Raw genomic sequence first — 19,784 nt, forward strand, 5'->3', positions numbered from 1 at the left:
AAATTACATTTTTTTACATTCAAGTCTTTGTCTCTGAGTAGTGCATTTGGGTTAATCAGTTTGTGTCGAGATCCTGACAACATATTTATAAAGCCATTGTTCGAAAGGGTATATCAGTGAACATAAGGGATAACGCCTTTATCCAGAGACCATCCTCCTAACAATAACTGTAGAAATACATTGCCTGTTCATAAAAAAGTTGCACACTCTAATATTTAGTCGGACTGTCTTTAGCTTGAATGCGGCACGCAGTCACCAGGGCATCATATCGATAATCTTCTGTAATGTAACAAAATATATTTCTGTCCAGAGTTGCTTGAATTTTCCACCAAGATCTTGTATTGATGATGGGAGAGTCGCATCAGGGAAGAAACACTCCATTGATGGAAAGACCTGGTCATTCAGTATATTTAGGTAGTCAGCTGACCTCACTCTTTGGGGAAATAAAGTTGCTGAACCTATAGATCTGACCAACTGCAGCAACCCCAGATCATAACACAATAGGCTTGTACGGTAGGCACTAGGCATGGTGGGTACATCACTTCATCCGCCTCTCTCTGATGCGTCTGGAACTAGGTATACCGTACATATTGATTAATTGATTTGGTTTTAATAATGTGTTGGCCAGTTCTTAACCCTCCTTAGTTGTTATCTCTACTTGATGCAGGCCAATCATTTGAACCTTCTGAAACTGATTGATGTCTTCAGACATGGCTGTTTAAGAAATGATAAGCTAGTCACCACATCAGCTTTAGGGTTTAATAACTTATTGCCAGCTGAAACATAGCAATCACTGCAGTTATCCAATGGAAGGCTCTAAAATATTTGCTTAGTTAAATCCAGTTGGTGACTTTTTATTTGGACGGGCAGTGTATGTACATTTTGAGTCCCTTTGAACTGCAGTGTTCTAAATGAACACCATGTTACTGCCCTCTACTGCCCACAGGCAAACATAACAATCACTGTGTAAGTACAGAAGGAACAGACAATGTCACTTTTGAGAAAAATGTATTGAAAAAGTAAACTAACCGATACCACAATGTGTTAAATACATAATTTAGACAAAAAAAAGAATGAAAAACCATTGAGTGTTACTACAAATACATCTACATGGAATCCTTAATCATGTCGGGTACTTTAAATATGATACAAATATGACATTTTCAGGTAGACATCATACATATGGAATCGGTATTAATGGCAAGTCAGGTCTCAGAAATCACCAATAAGAAGGGGTGACATCCGAAACATTTATCAAGCTTGTGTTTTTGGCTTCTATGGGAAGGGGTTGTCGGGGGTGTAGTTAAAACTGGCGTCCAAGAACATGGCCAAGGTGCCCAGCGTGGTGATGATGACAAACAGCCAGAAGAAGAGGCGGTCCGCCACGAGGGCGATGTACTGCCAGTCTCCTGTCATCTGCAGGGAACACAGACTTTCCTGTAAGCAGTGACTCAGCAAATACTGTGTGTATGCAATGACACAGGAACATCAGTGTGTGTGGGACGCTGTGTGACCTGGAGCTGCTGATAGACTGAATAACAAGCTGCCTGACAGAGAGTGTGTTGCTCTCACCGTGTCGTCCGTGTCCTGCTTCTTTAGCTGCTCGGCCATGTATGTCACCGCAGCGATGGCTGACTTCAGGTGGGGGGGGAGGATCAGACAAAAGCTGTCAGTGTTCGGGAGCCGCTGGAGCTTCACTGGGCTCTCAGACCTGAGAAACAAGCGTGGAAAGTAGGGAAAGAATATGTATTGTAATTAAGACATTTCTGCAACAACACATTTAGTCTTGGTCAAACTCTTTTCAAATCTAGCTAACATTCCAAGATGGTTTACTTGTGTTTCCTGTTATTTTTGCATACACTGTTAAAGCATTTTCTCTCTTTACAATACTTCTAATAATGGTTTACAATGGTTTCTATGCAATGATATAGATTTCCACTTTTGCCACAAGCCATAGCCACTGACCAAAAGTTGATACTTATTTTTTTTCTTCTATTCTTTTAATTTGTAGTTTTTAACAGTACAATTAAGATTCATATATTAGATAATTTTATATTTGAGCTTTTATGATCATTATATACAAACTTTTAAATACAAATGAAAAATAGTAGAAATAGTGATTATTTCTCTGCCAGCGGATGCAAGAATACGCTTCAAGACACTGGTGCTGGCCTACCGAGCTGTGAGGGATCAGCCCCTTCCTTCATCCAGGCCTTGGTTAAACCATATACTCCAGCACATGCACTACGTTCGGCGTCAGCCAACCGGCTTGCTACTCCATCACTGTGATTGGGACCCAGGTACCCCTCAAAAACATGCCTGTTTGCTATCCTGGCTCCTAAATGGTGGCGTGAGCTCCCCATTGACATCAGGACAGCAGAAACTCTGCATATCTTCCAAAACAAACTGAAAATGCATCTATTTCGATTGTACCATAGCAATTAAGCTATTGAGAAGAACAAATCATGAAGAACCTTTAAAGGTCGATTTATGCCTTGGAACTTATTCACCTGGGTTGCGGTCGAATAGTCAAAAAATCAGCTCCTAACGTCTATCCCTATCGTCTATCCCTTGACCTCTGAGTGAAACGTCACGGGGTTAAGGGATAGTGGATAGGAGAATTCAAAAGGACTTAGGAGAAGAGACTGCGGTACTTTAGAGAATCCGACTGCACTTTCACTATCCGACGTGTTTATGATGCGCCAGTGGAGGTCATGAATGTGCGTCTGCTGCTGCTGTGGGGGAACTATGGAAACTACAGTGTTCTATACAGCGGACTACAACATGGATGTTTAATAAGAATGAGGGACTACTGTAAACTCATCGAGAGACTCTGCACCGTGCTCTGTTGTTTTAAGCTTCATGAACGTGGACAACAGAGAAACATATTCTTCATGACCAAAGTTGGAATTTAAATAAAAAATGAAAGTGAAACTTATGCTCGTCACTCTCTCCCTCCGGTACACATTAATACAAATGATCCCAATACGTATGATTGTATGAAAATATATGAAAATAAATTACAAATGTATTTATTATAAAAATTATTCCAACATCTATCACTGTGTAGCTTCTATCACCATTCAAAAATCTTTTAAAAGTTGAACAAACCCCACACAGCTCAGTAAAGACTGTGAAATGTTGACTTTATTTGATCATTTCAGTAAAAATTAACGTTCATATTACTCTTTTTGATTATAATACTGATGAACGTTCAAAACAAGTTACATACGTTGTTTAAGCTTAATAAGCACCGTAACTTTCATGATATAATTTCTCGGTCATAATCGGTTGTTTCCGTGAACGGCCGACTGTTGTGTGACGGCAAATGCTGCGGCCGCAAAGCATTGTGGGGCAGCATTTTCTCCTCTCCTTTCGTAAAGGAAGGGCCAGTGCTTCCTAAGCTAAAAATAAGTTTGAAACCTCCTTTCCTTTCATTTAGAGAATTCGAACAGCACTTATCATGGCTGCCACTGACGTACTTCCGGGTCATTTCACTCAGAAGGAAGGTTCCTAAGCTAAATGGACTATTCGACCGCAACCCAGCACTTAATATGGTATTGCTTGCTTGAAGTGAATATTCCTGCACTTTCCTTGTTTTTTAACTGATTGTAAGTTGCTTTGGATAAAAGCATCGGCTAAATGATATGTAATGTAATGTCTTGTGAGTAGTGTCATGCTAATATTCCGATGCATGTCCTCTGGTGGAATTTAACAAATGCAGCTTTCCCCTTCACAAATGCTCAATAAGCTCAGATTTATGTGTGAGTGTCACCGGCACAGCATGGTTCTGCTAAAACAACCCATGGGTGACATTATCTGTCAGGTGAAGGACGGGCAGAGATACGTAGATGTCCGTGTTGTCGCTTCGTAGCGTACACTATGTGTACCGCTGTGGCCCTTCATGTGGCTCCTCCAAAGGTGAGTGACAGCAGCAGCACACTGGGTCAACATTCATGTGATACCATGACCTTTGACTTCCTTCATTCTTCCCTTTAAACAGCTGTTCCATAAACCAAAACATATGAGCTGTGAGGGCAACACACTCTCACTCCCCAAGCGTCCAGGAGCGACGTTTGGTCAGGGTCCCGTGGCGTGCAGTTGTGACGCTCCTAGGCTCCTTCAGCTTCATAAAGGGACGCAAATAGCTTTCAACTGATTGCAATGTATTCCCATCTGCGGCGGGATTTGACGCTCATGGAAGCACGGCATTCGTTTGTGTCGGCTGCCCTTAAAGGCAATGTGAGCGTCCATTCTCATTGGATAACAGAGAATTTTACACCCGGAAGTAAGTATTCCTCTTACTGTCGATTAATTTTACAGTGATATCTGCACTACTCATCGACTAAAAAACACCAGATTATCCTTGTTAATTACACAACATTGATTGGTTTAAATTGTGTACAATGCTTTCGTATTTTTCCCCTTCGATTCGGAGAAACAAATATTTTTTTCGGAGTAAAGGATGGCAGAAGACACTACACCAGTGGTTCCCAAACTTTTTGTGCCCAAGGCACACCAAAGGACAAGTCAAAATCTCAAGGCACACCTATTGTGCAAAATAGCCCTGATAACACGTGTTATCACTCATATGTAAAATATCTGTAAATGTGCATAATTATTTACAAATGCCAAATAAAATGTAACAAAGACAACTATATTACTCATGAAATATTTAGTAACGAAATATTTCAGAAATGAATTTGAAACGTTATCAAATTAGGCTTCATCAAAGCAACAACACACTCATTTAAACCAGACAGGTCACAACATTAAAAATGAGACAAAGGAAATTCAGCACAGAGAACTGTCAATGCAAGGAAGCTGCATTGTCCATGGTCCTGAACTACAAATTATAAATGTAACATTTCAGCAGAGTCGTTACTAAAAAAAAAGTAATATATTACATATTACATATTACTTAAGTATTACACTACTTCGTTACTCTCTACATAAAGTAACTCGTTACTTTACTCGCAGGGCCGGCCCGCCCCTCCCTGCAGGCAGATCACGCAGACTGCTAAAGTTTCAAATGTTCTCTTTAGTTCAGTTTCCATCCTGAATGTTTTCCTATCTGACCATGGCTGTCCTCTGTCTCCTGCTATCTGACCGTGGCTGTTCTCTGTCTCCTGCTATCTGTATATGTTGCGCAGTCTATCTCTGCTCACGCTGTTGCGTCGGCGTGTTCTCCTGCGTGTTGGCCATGTGTTGCACTGGAACCAGACACCGCAAAGACTTCAGCCGAGCACGTACGAACTGCGCATGCGTGAGTGGCAATAACTCTCCTTACCAGCAGGCGGCGGTAGTGTGTATTCGTCATTCAAAACAGGCAACAACCGGAAGACAGAGAAGAAGAACAGACTGTGATATAAACAAACACATAGCGTGTGCGGTAGCTCCACCTTAGCATGTGTTATTTGCAGGTGTGTGTTGCGGTTTGACGTGGTGTTTCCAGCAGTGGATAACAGCTTCTGGCCTGGACACAGTTTGCACCTCACCGTCACATTCCTGTCTATTCTTCGGACGAACTCAAAATAATGGGCATACCTCCACCCCTCGAGAGTTATCGCTGACTCAGCCATGTGTATGCAGCACTGCAGGTGGAGATGTAGTCGCGCAGATTACGTACATATAAACCTACAAAGTACTGATATAGTAAATAAAAAAATTATTATTTTTATGTAGTTGTATATTGCAATAATAACGTATGGTTGTCACAAAATCCCACGGCACACCCGGACTTGCCTCACGGCACACCAGTGTGCCGCGGCACACCGTTTGGGAACCACTGCACTACACTACCCAGAATCCACAGCTATCGTTTGGACTACACCATGTGCTCTGTTTGACAAACCCAGTGATAGTCCTCAAGCTCTGTGATTGGAGAGTGTGCTCCGAGGGTTAAGCCGATTCTCGAACAGCACTTGAAATGGGATGGAACCACGGCAGACTGTCCAAAACTGGATTTGAACGGGTCCACCGCGTCCCCCCCTCCCCCACCCCCAGAACTACACATGCTGGCTATTCTGTTTCGCAACATGTTCTCTATGGCACGTCTCTACTTGGAATTGTAGTTTTAAAAGACATTTTCATATTTCCCATAATAAGAAGTTGCCAGTATTGAACTGTGTACATCCCTGGAGGTTTAGGGGATAGGAAGCACTCAAATTTAAAACATATAATGAATAAATGGGTGAAAATGGCTTGTGCCCATAATGGGCAGCATTAATATATATACACACATGCCAGCTAAGGTCAGAAGAGCTTTATTTAACAGCTGGACTTATGTTTGTGAACCCTGTTGTTAATTGATAACATTACATTACATTAATTGTTAAGCCTGAAACATGCACTTGTCAAGGTTCAGAGGCAAATTTAGCAAATATGGCAGTAGCCATCGATCAGCTTAAGATAAGATATACTTTATTGATCCCAAGTTGGAACATTTGCGTTACATCAGCATGTGTAACAGTTGTAAATATGCAGTGGTGTTTATTTGTAAATCATTTAGTATAATCACACAAATTCTGTGTTTTATATTCAACAATTCTGTGTTCTGTCTTTATTGATTGTTCAATACCTGACAAGGCCGGAGATGAAATATCTACATACATCTTATAAGAGTATAATACATTATGTATAATAACAGACTGGGTCGTTACTAAAAAAAAGTAATATATTACATATTACATATTACTTTAAAAAAAAGTAATATATTACACTACTTCGTTACTCTCTACATAAAGTAATTCGTTACTTTACTCGTTACTTTACTTGCAGGGCCGGCCCGCCCCTCCCTACAGGCAGATCACGCAGACTGCTAAAGTTTCAAATGTTCTCTTTAGTTCAGTTTCCATTGTCGCATAAGACTGATCCAGATAGCTCCTGAATGTTTTCCTATCTGACCGTGGCTGTCCTCTGTCTCCTGCTATCTGTATATTTTGCGCAGTCTATCTCTGCTCACGCTGTTGCGTCAGCGTGTTCTCCTGCGTGTTGGCCATGTGTTGCACTGGAGCCAGACTGGAGCACACCGCAAAGACTTCAGCCGAGCACGTACGAACTGCGCATGCGTGAGTGGCAATAACTCTCCTTACCAGCAGGCGGCGGTAGTGTGTATTCGTCATTCAAAACAGGCAACAACCGGAAAACAGAGAAGAAGAACAGACTACGTGTGTGATATAAATAAACAACAGCTATGTGCGTTAGCTTCACCTTAGCATGTGTTCTTTGCAGGTGTTTGTTGAGGTTTGATTATGACTGATTTTAGAAAGTAACGAAGTAACGCGTGTCGGGGCAATGTTAGTAACTGTATTGTCATTACTGAATTATAAAAGTAGCGCCTAACACTACTCCGTTACCGACAAAGTAATATTATTACAGTAACACGTTACTTTGTAACGCGTTACACCAAACTCTGTGTATAATATCAGTTAAAATAAGTGCTTCGACATAGTTAACATTGCTGGAGGTATGCACAAATATTGATAGTCTTGTAATGCACTATTGAGGAACCTGCGACCCAAGTTTTTCATTCAATGCATAACTACACCATAGTTGTGCAGGCCTATATGATATTTCAATAAACCTTAGAAAATCTTGAAATCTTGAAAGGGATGTGCAAAATAGTCATTATATACAGTCTTTAATTAACTATTAGTAGAGAATAACGAGTAATGAATATACTTTATAGGGATCCTATTAATATCTAATAATACAAATAATGAAATTCAATAACATGCTTTAACCACTAGGTGTCCCTTTATATCAGCTGTGCACCTTTATGGTGTAAATACAGCCTATCTACCAATTGGATCAAATATAAAAGTCAGCCGAATTAGTGTTGATACTGCAAGGAGACGTATTGTGTGAAAAGAAATGTAAGATGTTGTTTAATGGCTGATATATTTATGATCCACGTCATGTTTTCAGTTCCTCATGTTTGTCTAGAGGTCTTCTCATCAGGGCTCTATAATTACAGAACTACGGCAGATATGTAATATTTAATGCAGCCGAACTGTGTATTACAATGCCGTTATGTGATGACTTTCAAAGAGAAAAGCAAGCACAATCGGAATAAAGTATTTTATTTTTCTTAAATGTTTTCGGTCTGTTTCCGGTATTTGTTAATGACGATGTGCTGTGAGATGTGAGACTGGAATTGCACAGGGGAAAATAACGTATCTTTAGATGCGGATTTTGTTAAACTAATATGTTTGCGCTGTGGACCAACACTATACATTGACGGGGAAGGGGGTAGCAATAAAGATAACACCATTAAACAGTTACACAACATAACAGAAATAATATCGATAGCAGCGTCCCTAGCAACCACCTTGGTAACAATGAAAACGTTCTATGGACGCAATTTCCTGAAGTAATCTTCGTAATAACTAGCAAACTAAAGATTATGTACATCCACTGCACACATAATCTGAAATAACAACTCATATTTCTCGCATCAAATGACATAAAAACGCATTTTAATGGCCAAACTAACTTTAAAATAGACATTTTCCACCGAGAATAAAACGAAGTTCGGCCATGTTTTTTTTTTCTGCAGGGAGAAATTTGAAGATCACGTGACATAGACGCCAGCCATTGGAATGAATGGTGAAAAAAAATGGGGTTTGTCAAACAGAGCACATGGTGTAGTCCAAACGATAGCTGGGGATTCTGGGTAGTGTAGTGTCTTCTGCCATCCTTTACTCCGAGAAAATATTTGTTTCTCCGAATCGAAGGGGAAAAATACAAAAGCATTGCACACAATTTAAACCAATCAATGTTGTGTAATTAACAAGGATAATCTGGTGTTTTTTAGTTGATGAGTAGTGCAGATATCACTGTAAAGGGAATACTTACTTCCGGGTGTACAATTCTCCGTTATCCAATGGGAATGGACGCTCAAATTGCCTTTAAGGGCAGCCGACGCAAACGAATGCTGTGCTTCCATGAGCGTCAAATCCCGCCGCAGATGGGAATACATTGCAATCAGTTGAAAGCTATTTGCGTCCCTTTATGAAGCTGAAGGAGCCTATAGGAGCGTCACAACTGCACACCACGGACACTGACCAAACGTCGCTTCTGGACGATTATGGAGTGAGAGTGTGTTGGTGAGGGAGTCCTATTGACAGCGTTCCTGTAGTGCCGTCATGCCTAGAAATTCATCTCTGAATTGACTTTTGAAATTATGTAGAAGGTATAAAAAACAAAAACAAATAAAAAAATGTATCCTGACATCTTGAAATTAGGGCTAGGTATTATTATATTAAATCAAATATTTAATATAATAATCAAATAGTTTATATAATTATAAAATGCTTATATTTTAATACATTTAATAATAATAATAATAATAATCAAACATTTACATTATTTAAATAAACAATAATAACTAAAGGAATAACTTATGTTCATTTAAAGTCAGTAATCTTATTTTTGTTTCAATAATTGATTGTACAATTACATTTTTTGAATTCATTTAGTTTAGTTTTTTACTTATTACTGTTTTTTTTCTTTCTTTCCCGTGTCTTTTGAGATTTGTTATTGTTTATATGGAAAAAAGCAATGCATGATGCTTTTACAATGAAAACATTTGAAACTCCAAGAATATATGTGTAGCCTTTAAGTAGATTCACACCCTCATGATTCACCCTCACTCTTCATCCATTTATTTATGCATACTTGACCCAACACGTATACTTTTTTAACACAGCAGGTGAGGTCACAGAGACGCGTGTCCGACCACACTCGAAGAAAGCGCTAACTGTTTGTTACAGATTTAACTTCCTCCTGCTGCCCCCCCATCACCCCGTTCACCCTTCACCTCTTGTAAGACTTGGGTGTGTTTTGCAAACCCTTATTGTCAGCTGAAAACTGTAACTCAACATCCTATTTTATTTATTTTAGTCATGTTCATTTATTTCTTAAGTTTGTGTATTTTAAAATGGGTTTATGCAACAGCCATTTCATTAAAGATCCTGATCACAATGAAACTATTTCATTTTTTTTTTTGCAAGGAATTACATTGCTTCATCACTTCAGGTTATATCTAGCCTATGTAAAAAATAAAAGTTTATACTCTGAAATAAATAGCCAATAAATATAAGGTATTAAAAAAAAAAAAAACCTTATCACCCCACATATTTACCACTCAAATGTTACGGAATATCCAAGTTTTATTCTTGAAATCAACAACAATCTCAATCTCTAAAATCCCCTCACTGTGTTTCAGGTCTGCCACGCCCCTCTCTGTGTGCCTAATTACCAACAGCTGAAAATAATTGAAGTCTCCCAGAACCAGTGATCGGGCTGGTTCTACTTTTGTTGAGTTTAAATCCAATAAAACCCTTATTGGGTTTTTTTGATACCACCTTGAAACTGCACCGTTAACTCATCCTTTCACTTATGATACGTTAAAGGACTCCTTGTATTGGTTCATCTTCTTTGTGTCCTGTTTTGTGTTTGCTGAGGGAGCAGGGTGTTATCTTTTGGTTTGATTCTGCAGACTAATCAAATACATTTTCGTTGTGTTCATTCTTTTTAAGAGACCATATTTTCGCTGCAAACAGCAGCTTAACGTTGGTTGGTCGGTCCGTTGGTACATAGACATTTCCCAACCCTATGCAGCCACAGCTTTTTGGAAGTTAAAACGTTGTCATCAAATAATAAATGCCATGCAGGTGGATATCTTATTTTCTGAGTACTAAAAATAGAATTTCCAGTTGCATGTTTTTGATCTTTGCATCAAAAGGCATGCATAAATTAGTCAATGACTACCATTTGTCATCTACCTTCCTAAATTAATGTATGTATGTATTATTGTTTCAAATACAGTATCTTTTTTATGTATGTACATTTTCTTTCTTGACTGTTACCTTATGTTATGTTGGTGAGGAAGGAAAATGTTGTGTCATGTTTAACTGTGAATGTAGTGTGTGTGTATTCAAGACCCCACTCACTTGGTAAAATACAATTATACAGAAAACGAAGCAAAAACTTTAGTTGAAAGTCACATGTTTGTGAGGTTTTGTTTGTGTAAATGCATAAACGCATGGATAAATGTGAATGTGGACATAGCTATTGCAAAATGATATACTTCCATTCCATCTCTGTTAAAGATAATCTATTGGTCCCATTTTACCTGTCCCCTAGACATTGAGTTAAGGTCGTCACGATCGTGCTGCCCCCCCGGCACCAGAGAGGGGAGTGAGGGAGGGAGCGGGACAACTTATCAGGGTCCCAGAGAGACAGCGTGACAACAGATGGACTGCGGGACAATAAAAACGAGGGACCAAGAGCTCCTGCAGGAATGGTGTTTTTTGTGTGTGTGTGTGTGTGTGTGTGTGTGTGTGTGTGTGTGTGTGTGTGTGTGTGTGTGTGTGTGTGTGTGTGTGTGTGTGTGTGTGTGTGTGTGTGTGTGTGTGTGTGTGTGTGGCCACAGCTCAGGGCTGAGCGGCGCTGCGCCACACGCTGCGTGCCAATCACATTCCACAGCTTCATACTGCTGATGCATGGAGCCTCTCTCACCATGACACACACAAACACACCCTCACACAAGCACATGTACGGTGTTGTTTTCAGAGGTGGAAGAAATACTCAGATCTTGTACTTAAGTAAAAGTAGAAAGTGTAGGAATACTCTACAAGTGAAAGTCCAGTAATCAAAATGATACTCAAGTAAAAGTAGAAAAATATTGGCATCTAGATATACCTAAAGTATCAAAAGTAAAAGTTCTCCTTATGCAGATTGGCAGATCACATCATATATGTTTTCATGTGTTTATCACGCTGGTAAAGGTGAAACTAACTTTAATGAATACATTAGTACTGTTGGGTTGCATGTGAATTTAATCCAGGTATAACTAAAGTCTTATTTAAGTGTTTATCATATTCTTTATCATTAATCTATATCTGCAAAGTAACTTAAATTACTACTTTATATTCAACTCTGAATTGTAGTGGAGTAGAAATACAAAGTTACATAAAATGGAAATACTCAAGTTAAGTACAAATATCTCAAAAGTGTACTTAAGTAGAGTACTTGAAACGTCCTGAAACATGCAGATTATTCTCATAAATGTGTTTTAAAGGACACCAACTGGCTTTAACCAGCCCTCTGACAGAATAAAAGCTAAACCAGCCGACACAGACGGGATGATGGGGTCTGACCACCGTCTCCGCCACATCAAAAGCGCCAAATTCCCCCCCCCCCCCCCCGCCCCTATCACTCAACACCGGTTTTCCCTTACACTCATCTATCCCTATCTATTCCTCGCAATCTCTCCACCTCATTTCTGGGGGATTAACCCCTAATGTCCAACCTAAACAGAGGCTTAGAGGCTGGCGACTGTGGCCGCGGGTGTGGGGCTTAGACAGGAATGAATATGATGCCTTTGGAACGGGATGAGAGATGCCCAGAAAAAAGGGTCTGGTTCAGAGGGCTGGAGCGGTTTATAAGGCCAATGTTGGGTGGCAAGGCTGAGGCCTACTGGTAGATTAGCCAGAGTGAAGACATTGGTATGCATATACAGAATACACTGAAAAAACTGAGACATTGACTTTAATTAAATGTATTATGTGAACAAATTACACATATTAGTATTAGTTGATAGCAATAATATTACATACAACGAACCTAATACAATTATGTGTAATTTGTTGACATAATACATTTAATTAAAGTCAACGTCTCAGTTTGTTACTGTAGGGACTCATCCTATGCTCAGATCATGTCAGCTCGTTGATCAAATGTCCAATGTGGTGACCATCCAATGAACTGTGGAGGTGTTTCGCACCCAGTAACATATGTCAAAAGTTACAATCAAAGTCAAAAGTTACAATCGTTGTTCATGGGAATCCGTCTAATAGTTTAGAATGATTCAGTCCGGTACCAAGCTACGGAGTGATGTTGTTTTCACGTTTTTAGCATGGAAAAAAAGGTGCATGCTGTTGTGTTTTAAAACAACGCTTTAGCATCTTAAGATTTACAACATGAACCTCGTAATGTTGATATGCTGATTTAGCCGGTTTTCAAAATGTCTAATAAATCCAGTGAGAATTGGCCTTTATTTAAAACAGAGGAGTCCCCCCTCTTGATATTAACAAAATGCAAGTTTAAGGCACTTAAACCTGGATCATTCAAGATATCCTAATATACATACACACAACATACTCATTCATCTTTCCAATTGATCCTTCAGGCTACCTTTCATATAGCTGTATTAAACAGGGTTGAACAAAGGGCACACACGGTTACAGATTCTCTGAGCTGCTGTGGAGATGGCTGTAATCCTGCCAAGTCTAGCACGCTGTGTACTCTACTGTAATAGCTAGCATGGCATCAAATCCAACTTTCACACTTTGGCACTTCCTTAAAGAGCAACTTGCAGTTTTTTTTTTTTACTACATTTATGCTTAACCTTGTTGAAAATTACAATAAAAAAAAGTCAATGCAGGATTTGATATGTTTTACAAGACATACAGATGTAGCACCCCAGATAGGAGTCACATGGGTGTGTCCCAGTCAAAAGCCCAGCGGATGCCAGTGGCTGGGGGTGTTGCCAAATTGCTGGAGGGCGTTGCCCAATTTCCCCATTTGTTCAATTACAGGATTTAACCATGAGATGGCGCTTTATTCACAAAATACACAAGGACAACTGGGTGTTGTAGAAACATCAATATTTTAGATCAAATAAAGTATATAGTTTGCTTTATGCAGTATATTTGTTGTAATATTGTTGGGGTGTTTTTACACAGTACAGTAGATTGAAGTAAATCAATTTATACATTAAGATAAGATAAGATGGACCTTTATTAATCCTGTGGGGAAATTCAGTAGTTCAAACAGCAACAGGGTGAGAGTGAAAAACAGGACAGCACAGATTCACACAGATTAATAAAATCAAAAATAAGATGATGATGATAATAATGAGAAACTATGAAATATGAAATGAATAAAACTAAAATGTAATTATCATATCATATATTATAATGTATTGTATTATTAAGTAATATCATCACATCTCAAATAAAAAGTGCTAAATCAAAGTACTATTTGTCGGTTACCACAGAAAACCTGAATAATCCTAGGAAATTTTGGAAAGCCATAAAATCGATTTCCACTGGTGATATCCCAAATGAGCTACCTCCGTGCCTTACCACAGCATCTGACACTATATCTGTCACAGTTTGCTTTCTCACTCACCTATTTTCTGCATTAACTTTCCTTAGTCACCTGGTAGTCACACCCTGTCTCTCTCTCACTCTGTTGCACCCATCAGCTCCATTAGTATTTAGGCCCACTTCACTTTCACCTCAGTGCCAGATCGTACTTTGCAGCATGCCAGTCTTTCCCGCATTACCCTTCAGATTGCTCTCCCGGTTTCGACCCTGCCTGTCCCTGACCAGCCTGCCTCGCCTGCTCCCTGACCCGTGCTGTACCTGCGACTCCCGTCCTGCTTTCTCCTGGAACCCTCGCCTGTCCCCGACCAGCCCTTTGCCTACTATCTGCCGTTTTGTCTCCTACCAGCCTATTGCCATCAATAAAGCTGATTACCGACTATCCCTGGTTTCCCGTGTTCTGCACTTTGGTCCTCAGCTCGATTGTGACAGAACGATCTGGCCAGAAATGGACCAAGCAAACACCGGGTCTCCTAGAGACCGCTTTGAAAGGGTTGAGGATGCCATCCAAAGACAGGAGGTCACGATAGCTACCTTAGCTACCGAGACCCACCAGACAACCTCAACCCAGGGACAAATGCTGGATTACCTTACCTCCCAGATGCAACAGATGGGCGCCACGGTACAACAGCTAACTGCTACCATGGTTGCTACCGCCCCTCCGCCCGCAGCTCCGATGCCCGCTCCAGCCCCGGGCCCGACGGGATACGCTCCGGAGCCTCGTGTGGGAACGCCGGAACGCTACGCTGGTGAGCCGGAGGGATGCAGTCCTTTTCTCACAAACTGTTCCATATTGTTTTCACTGCAGCCCCACACCTTCGCCTCCGAGGCGGCTCGTGTAGCTTTCACCGTTAATCATCTGACGGGAAGAGCCCGGTTATGGGGAACTGCAGAGTGGGAGCAGCAGACGTCAGCCTGCGCCTCTTTTGCTGCATTTTCCGCGGAGATGCGGAAGGTGTTCGGTTCCGTTCGTCTGGGTCCCGACGCTGCCGGGGGTCTGCTGAGTTTGAGCCAGGGTTCCGGCACGGTGGTGGATTACGCTCTTGACTTCCGCACCAGCAGCCGCTGCAGCAGCTGGAACGAGCCGGCGCAGTGTGACGCATTTCTGAGAGGATTAGCGGATTATATGAGAGATGAGCTGGTTTCCTATGATCTCCCTGCTTCCTTGGATGGGTTGATTGAGCTCACCTCTCGGATTGACAGACGAATCCAGACCCGGAGAGGAGAGCAACAGACGCGAGCGGCGGGTCGCTGCTCGCGACAACAACTTCCGGTTTCTGGGAGATTTCGACTTCCGGTTTCGGCGGAGAATTCCCATTCCTACTCTGACTCACGGTACGGGGAGGCCGAGCCCATGCAAGTGGGTCGTACCAGTCTTACCTCTGAGGAGAGGGAGTTACGTCGAAGAGGTAATCTTTGCCTTTACTGTGGTCAGGCTGGACATATGGTTTCCCGTTGTCCGGTAAAAGGCAGAGCTCATCAGTAATGGGGAGTATACTGGTGGGCCAAACCTCTGAGCTGATCCCCAATCTAAGACCCTTGTACCATGCTCAACTCCTCCTGACAGGCAAATCTCAGGCTCTGGCTGTTTTTATCGACTCCGGATCAGATGTCAGCATCATTGACGAGGAGCTCGCACTACAGCTGGGCATCCAACAGGTTCGGTTGCTCCAGCCGGTACCGGCTAATGCTTTGGATGGTCACCTACTGGGAACAGTGACACACCAGACGACGCCGGTACATATGCTCATGTCGGGGAACCACCATGAGACAATCCAGTTTCATGTGCTACGGTCCCCCCAAATCCCTCTGATTTTGGGCTATCCGTGGCTCCGCCGCCACAACCCAAACATTGACTGGGCAACTGGGTCTATCTTAGGTTGGAGTTCCTCCTGTCATCAGGTTTTCCTCAAGCAGGCTTCCGCACCTCAACTATCTGTGGATATGAACCTGGTTCCGGATGTTACTGGGGTTCCGGCAGAATATTTGGACTTTAAGGAGGTTTTTAGCAAGGCTAAGGCGACATCTCTCCCACCTCATCGGCCCTATGACTGCGCCATTGAGCTACATCCAGGAGCAGTTCCACCCAAGGCCCGGTTGTACTCGCTTTCGGCACCAGAGAGGAAGTCCATGGAGACTTACATCAATGACTCTCTGGCTGCAGGAATTATTCGTCCTTCCACATCACCCGCAGGAGCAGGTTTTTTTTTTGTGGCGAAGAAGGACAAGACCCTGAGACCCTGCATTGACTATCAGGGCCTGAACGACGTCACGGTGAAGAATCGTTATCCCTTGCCACTCATCTCGTCAGCATTCGAGTTACTACAGGGGGCTACAATCTTCACTAAGCTGGATCTACGAAACGCGTATCACCTGGTACGAATCCGTGAGGGGGACGAATGGAAGACCGCCTTCAACACCTCTTCAGGACATTACGAGTACCTGGTGATGCCATTTGGACTTACCAATGCCCCTGCAGTTTTCCAAGCATTGGTGAACGACGTACTCCGGGACATGTTGGATCGTTATGTTTTTGTTTATCTGGATGACATTTTGATCTTTTCAAGGAACCTCAAGGAACACGTCCATCATGTCCAGACGGTCCTCCAGAGACTTCTGGAGAACTCGCTGTTCGTCAAGACGGAGAAGTGCGAGTTTCACACTTCCTCGGTCGCCTTTCTCGGCTACATCGTGGGTCAAGGAAGTGTGGAGATGGATCCTTCTAAGGTTTCTGCGGTTACTTCGTGGCGGGTCCCTGATTCCCGGAAGGAGCTGCAGCGTTTCCTGGGATTCGCCAACTTTTACAGACGGTTCATCCGTGGCTACAGCACCGTGGCCGCCCCGCTCACCGCCCTGACCTCGTCCAAGGTGACGTTCCGATGGTCCCCTGCAGCCGAGGAGGCTTTTCAGGACCTCAAGGGCCGGTTTACATCGGCTCCTATCCTGCAGGTACCAGATCCTGCTGGTCAGTTGGTGGTGGAGGTGGATGCTTCTGACGTTGGGGTGGGGGCCATTCTGTCGCAACGTTCTGGGGAGAACCAGAGGCTCCATCCCTGTGCTTTCTTTTCGAGGAGATTGAGTCCGGCGGAGAGGAACTATGACGTGGGGAATCGGGAGCTTCTAGCAGTCAAGTTGGCGTTGGAGGAGTGGCGACACTGGCTTGAGGGGACAGAACAACCATTTCAGGTTTGGACCGACCATAAGAACCTGGAATACATTAGGTCGGCCCAAAGACTGAATCCCCGACAAGCCAGGTGGTCGTTATTTTTTACCCGGTTTAATTTTTTCCTCTCCTACCGCCCGGGCTCCCGCAACGTTAAGGCCGACGCTTTGTCCCGGCAGTTCGAGAGGGGGGGAGACAACTGGGGTATTCCGGACACTATTCTCCCTGCTCCTCGGGTGATCGGCGTCCTCACTTGGGAGATTGAGGAGAGGGTTAAGACCGCTTTGGTGGACTAACCCGGTCCGAGTTCTTGTCCTCTCAACCGTTTGTTTGTGCCTCAGGTTTTGAGGGCTGAGGTGCTTCAGTGGGCTCACAGATCCAGACTTTCCTGCCACCCTGGAATTCAACGTACCAAGGGGAGGGTTCTAGAACGGTTCTGGTGGGCCACGCTGGAGGCTGACACTCGGGAGTTTGTGAACGCCTGTCCTGTGTGCAATCGGCACAAACCATCTCATCAAGCGCCAGCGGGACTCCTTCATCCATTACCGGTCCCACGTCGCCCTTGGTCACATATTTCATTGGACTTTGTGACTGGTCTACCACCGTCCCACGGACATACTGCCATCTTGACGGTGGTAGATCGGTTTAGTAAGATGGCTCATTTCGTACCCCTGCCTAAGATCCCGTCAGCTAAGGAGACGGCAGAACTGATTCTTATCCACGTTTTTCGCATTCACGGACTGGCGACTGATGTGGTTTCTGACCGGGGGCCCCAGTTCACCTCTGTGTTTTGGAGGGAGTTTTGTGAACTGATCGGGGCGACGGTCAGTCTCACCTCCGGGTTCCACCCACAGGCCAATGGCCAGACCGAACGGAAGAATCAGGAGATGGAGACCACTCTCCGCTGCATGGCTTCCGATCATCCCACAACCTGGTCAAAACAACTCCTGTGGGTGGAGTATGCCCACAACACCCTCATCAGTTCCGCTACTGGTCTTTCCCCTTTTCAGTGTGCATACGGTTTTCAACCCCCATTGTTATCTGCATTGGAGAAGGAGGTTACCTGCCCGTCTGTCCAGGCTTTCATCAGACGTTGTCGGAGGACTTGGAGGCAGGCTCGAACAACTCTGCTTCAGTCTGCTAACCGGTACGCCACATCAGCGAACCGCCGACGCACCAAGGCACCTGTGTACCAGGTAGGCCAGAGTGTGTGGCTTTCCACTCAGAACATTCCCCTTCGGGTGGAGTCTAAAAAGTTAGCACCCAGGTTTATTGGACCCTTCGAGATTGTCAAGGTCATTCTCCCCGCAGCAGTTCGACTGAGTTTGCCCCGGAACATGAAGATCCATCCCACCTTCCACGTTTCCAGGATTAAACCGGTCCGGGAGCATCCTATGATTCCCGCCGCCCCTCCACCACCACCCCCTAGGATGATCGATGGGGGCCCTACCTACACCCTTCGTCGTCTACTCCGTTCCCGTCGCAGAGGAAGAGGGGTTCAATATTTGGTGGACTGGGAGGGCTATGGTCCCGAGGAAAGGCAGTGGATTCCTGCTCGCCATATCCTCAACCCTCAACTCATCCGAGACTTCCACCTGCGTTACCCGGAGCAGCCTTCTAGGACCCACGCTCAACCAGGCGTTAAGCCAGGGGGCACTCGTCCGCTACAGACCAGAGGCTTCGTCGAGGGGGAGGGGGAAGCGTCATCAGTCGAGGAGGACGAGGATTTCCAGGAGGGAGAAACCGAGAGAGCATTCTCAGATGAGTATTAGCCTTTCCCCATACCTCCACCTTCCACCCTTTGTCTGTAGGGTTTTTGTCTATTCTTCTTAGATATATATATATATATATATAGTTTTTCTTTTTTTTTTCTCTCTTTTTCTCCTAGAAATTTTCTTAGACGTCAGGAGCCGTCCATTAAGGGGGGGGTTCTGTCACAGTTTGCTTTCTCACTCACCTATTTTCTGCATTAACTTTCCTTAGTCACCTGGTAGTCACACCCTGTCTCTCTCTCACTCTGTTGCACCCATCAGCTCCATTAGTATTTAGGCCCACTTCACTTTCACCTCAGTGCCAGATCGTACTTTGCAGCATGCCAGTCTTTCCCGCATTACCCTTCAGATTGCTCTCCCGGTTTCGACCCTGCCTGTCCCTGACCAGCCTGCCTCGCCTGCTCCCTGACCCGTGCTGTACCTGCGACTCCCGTCCTGCTTTCTCCTGGAACCCTCGCCTGTCCCCGACCAGCCCTTTGCCTACTATCTGCCGTTTTGTCTCCTACCAGCCTATTGCCATCAATAAAGCTGATTACCGACTATCCCTGGTTTCCCGTGTTCTGCACTTTGGTCCTCAGCTCGATTGTGACAATATCAGACAGGGCTACTATGCTAAATTGCTTTAATGAGCATGTTGTGTCTTGTGGCTCTCTGTTTGGCTGTGTGGCTCCT

At 43.4% G+C, this 19,784-nt stretch overlaps 1 protein-coding gene across 1 annotated transcript in view; it reads right to left on the reverse strand.

The window, feature by feature from the left end:
* Positions 1–1,173: 1,173 nt before the first annotated feature.
* Positions 1,174–19,784, reverse strand: part of chrnb1l (cholinergic receptor, nicotinic, beta 1 (muscle) like) — a 31,131-nt gene continuing 12,520 nt past the window's right edge. Inside the window, exons 10-11 of the mRNA XM_071206506.1 lie at positions 1,573–1,711; positions 1,174–1,416 (exon numbers count right to left, since the gene is read on the reverse strand). Coding sequence (XP_071062607.1) covers positions 1,276–1,416; positions 1,573–1,711 — 280 coding nt within the window. The 3' untranslated portion in view covers positions 1,174–1,275. The remainder of the gene's footprint in view (positions 1,417–1,572; positions 1,712–19,784) is intronic.

This window comes from Pseudochaenichthys georgianus, chromosome 18 (assembly GCF_902827115.2).
Source record: "Pseudochaenichthys georgianus chromosome 18, fPseGeo1.2, whole genome shotgun sequence".
NCBI classification, from domain to species: Eukaryota; Metazoa; Chordata; class Actinopteri; order Perciformes; family Channichthyidae; genus Pseudochaenichthys; species Pseudochaenichthys georgianus.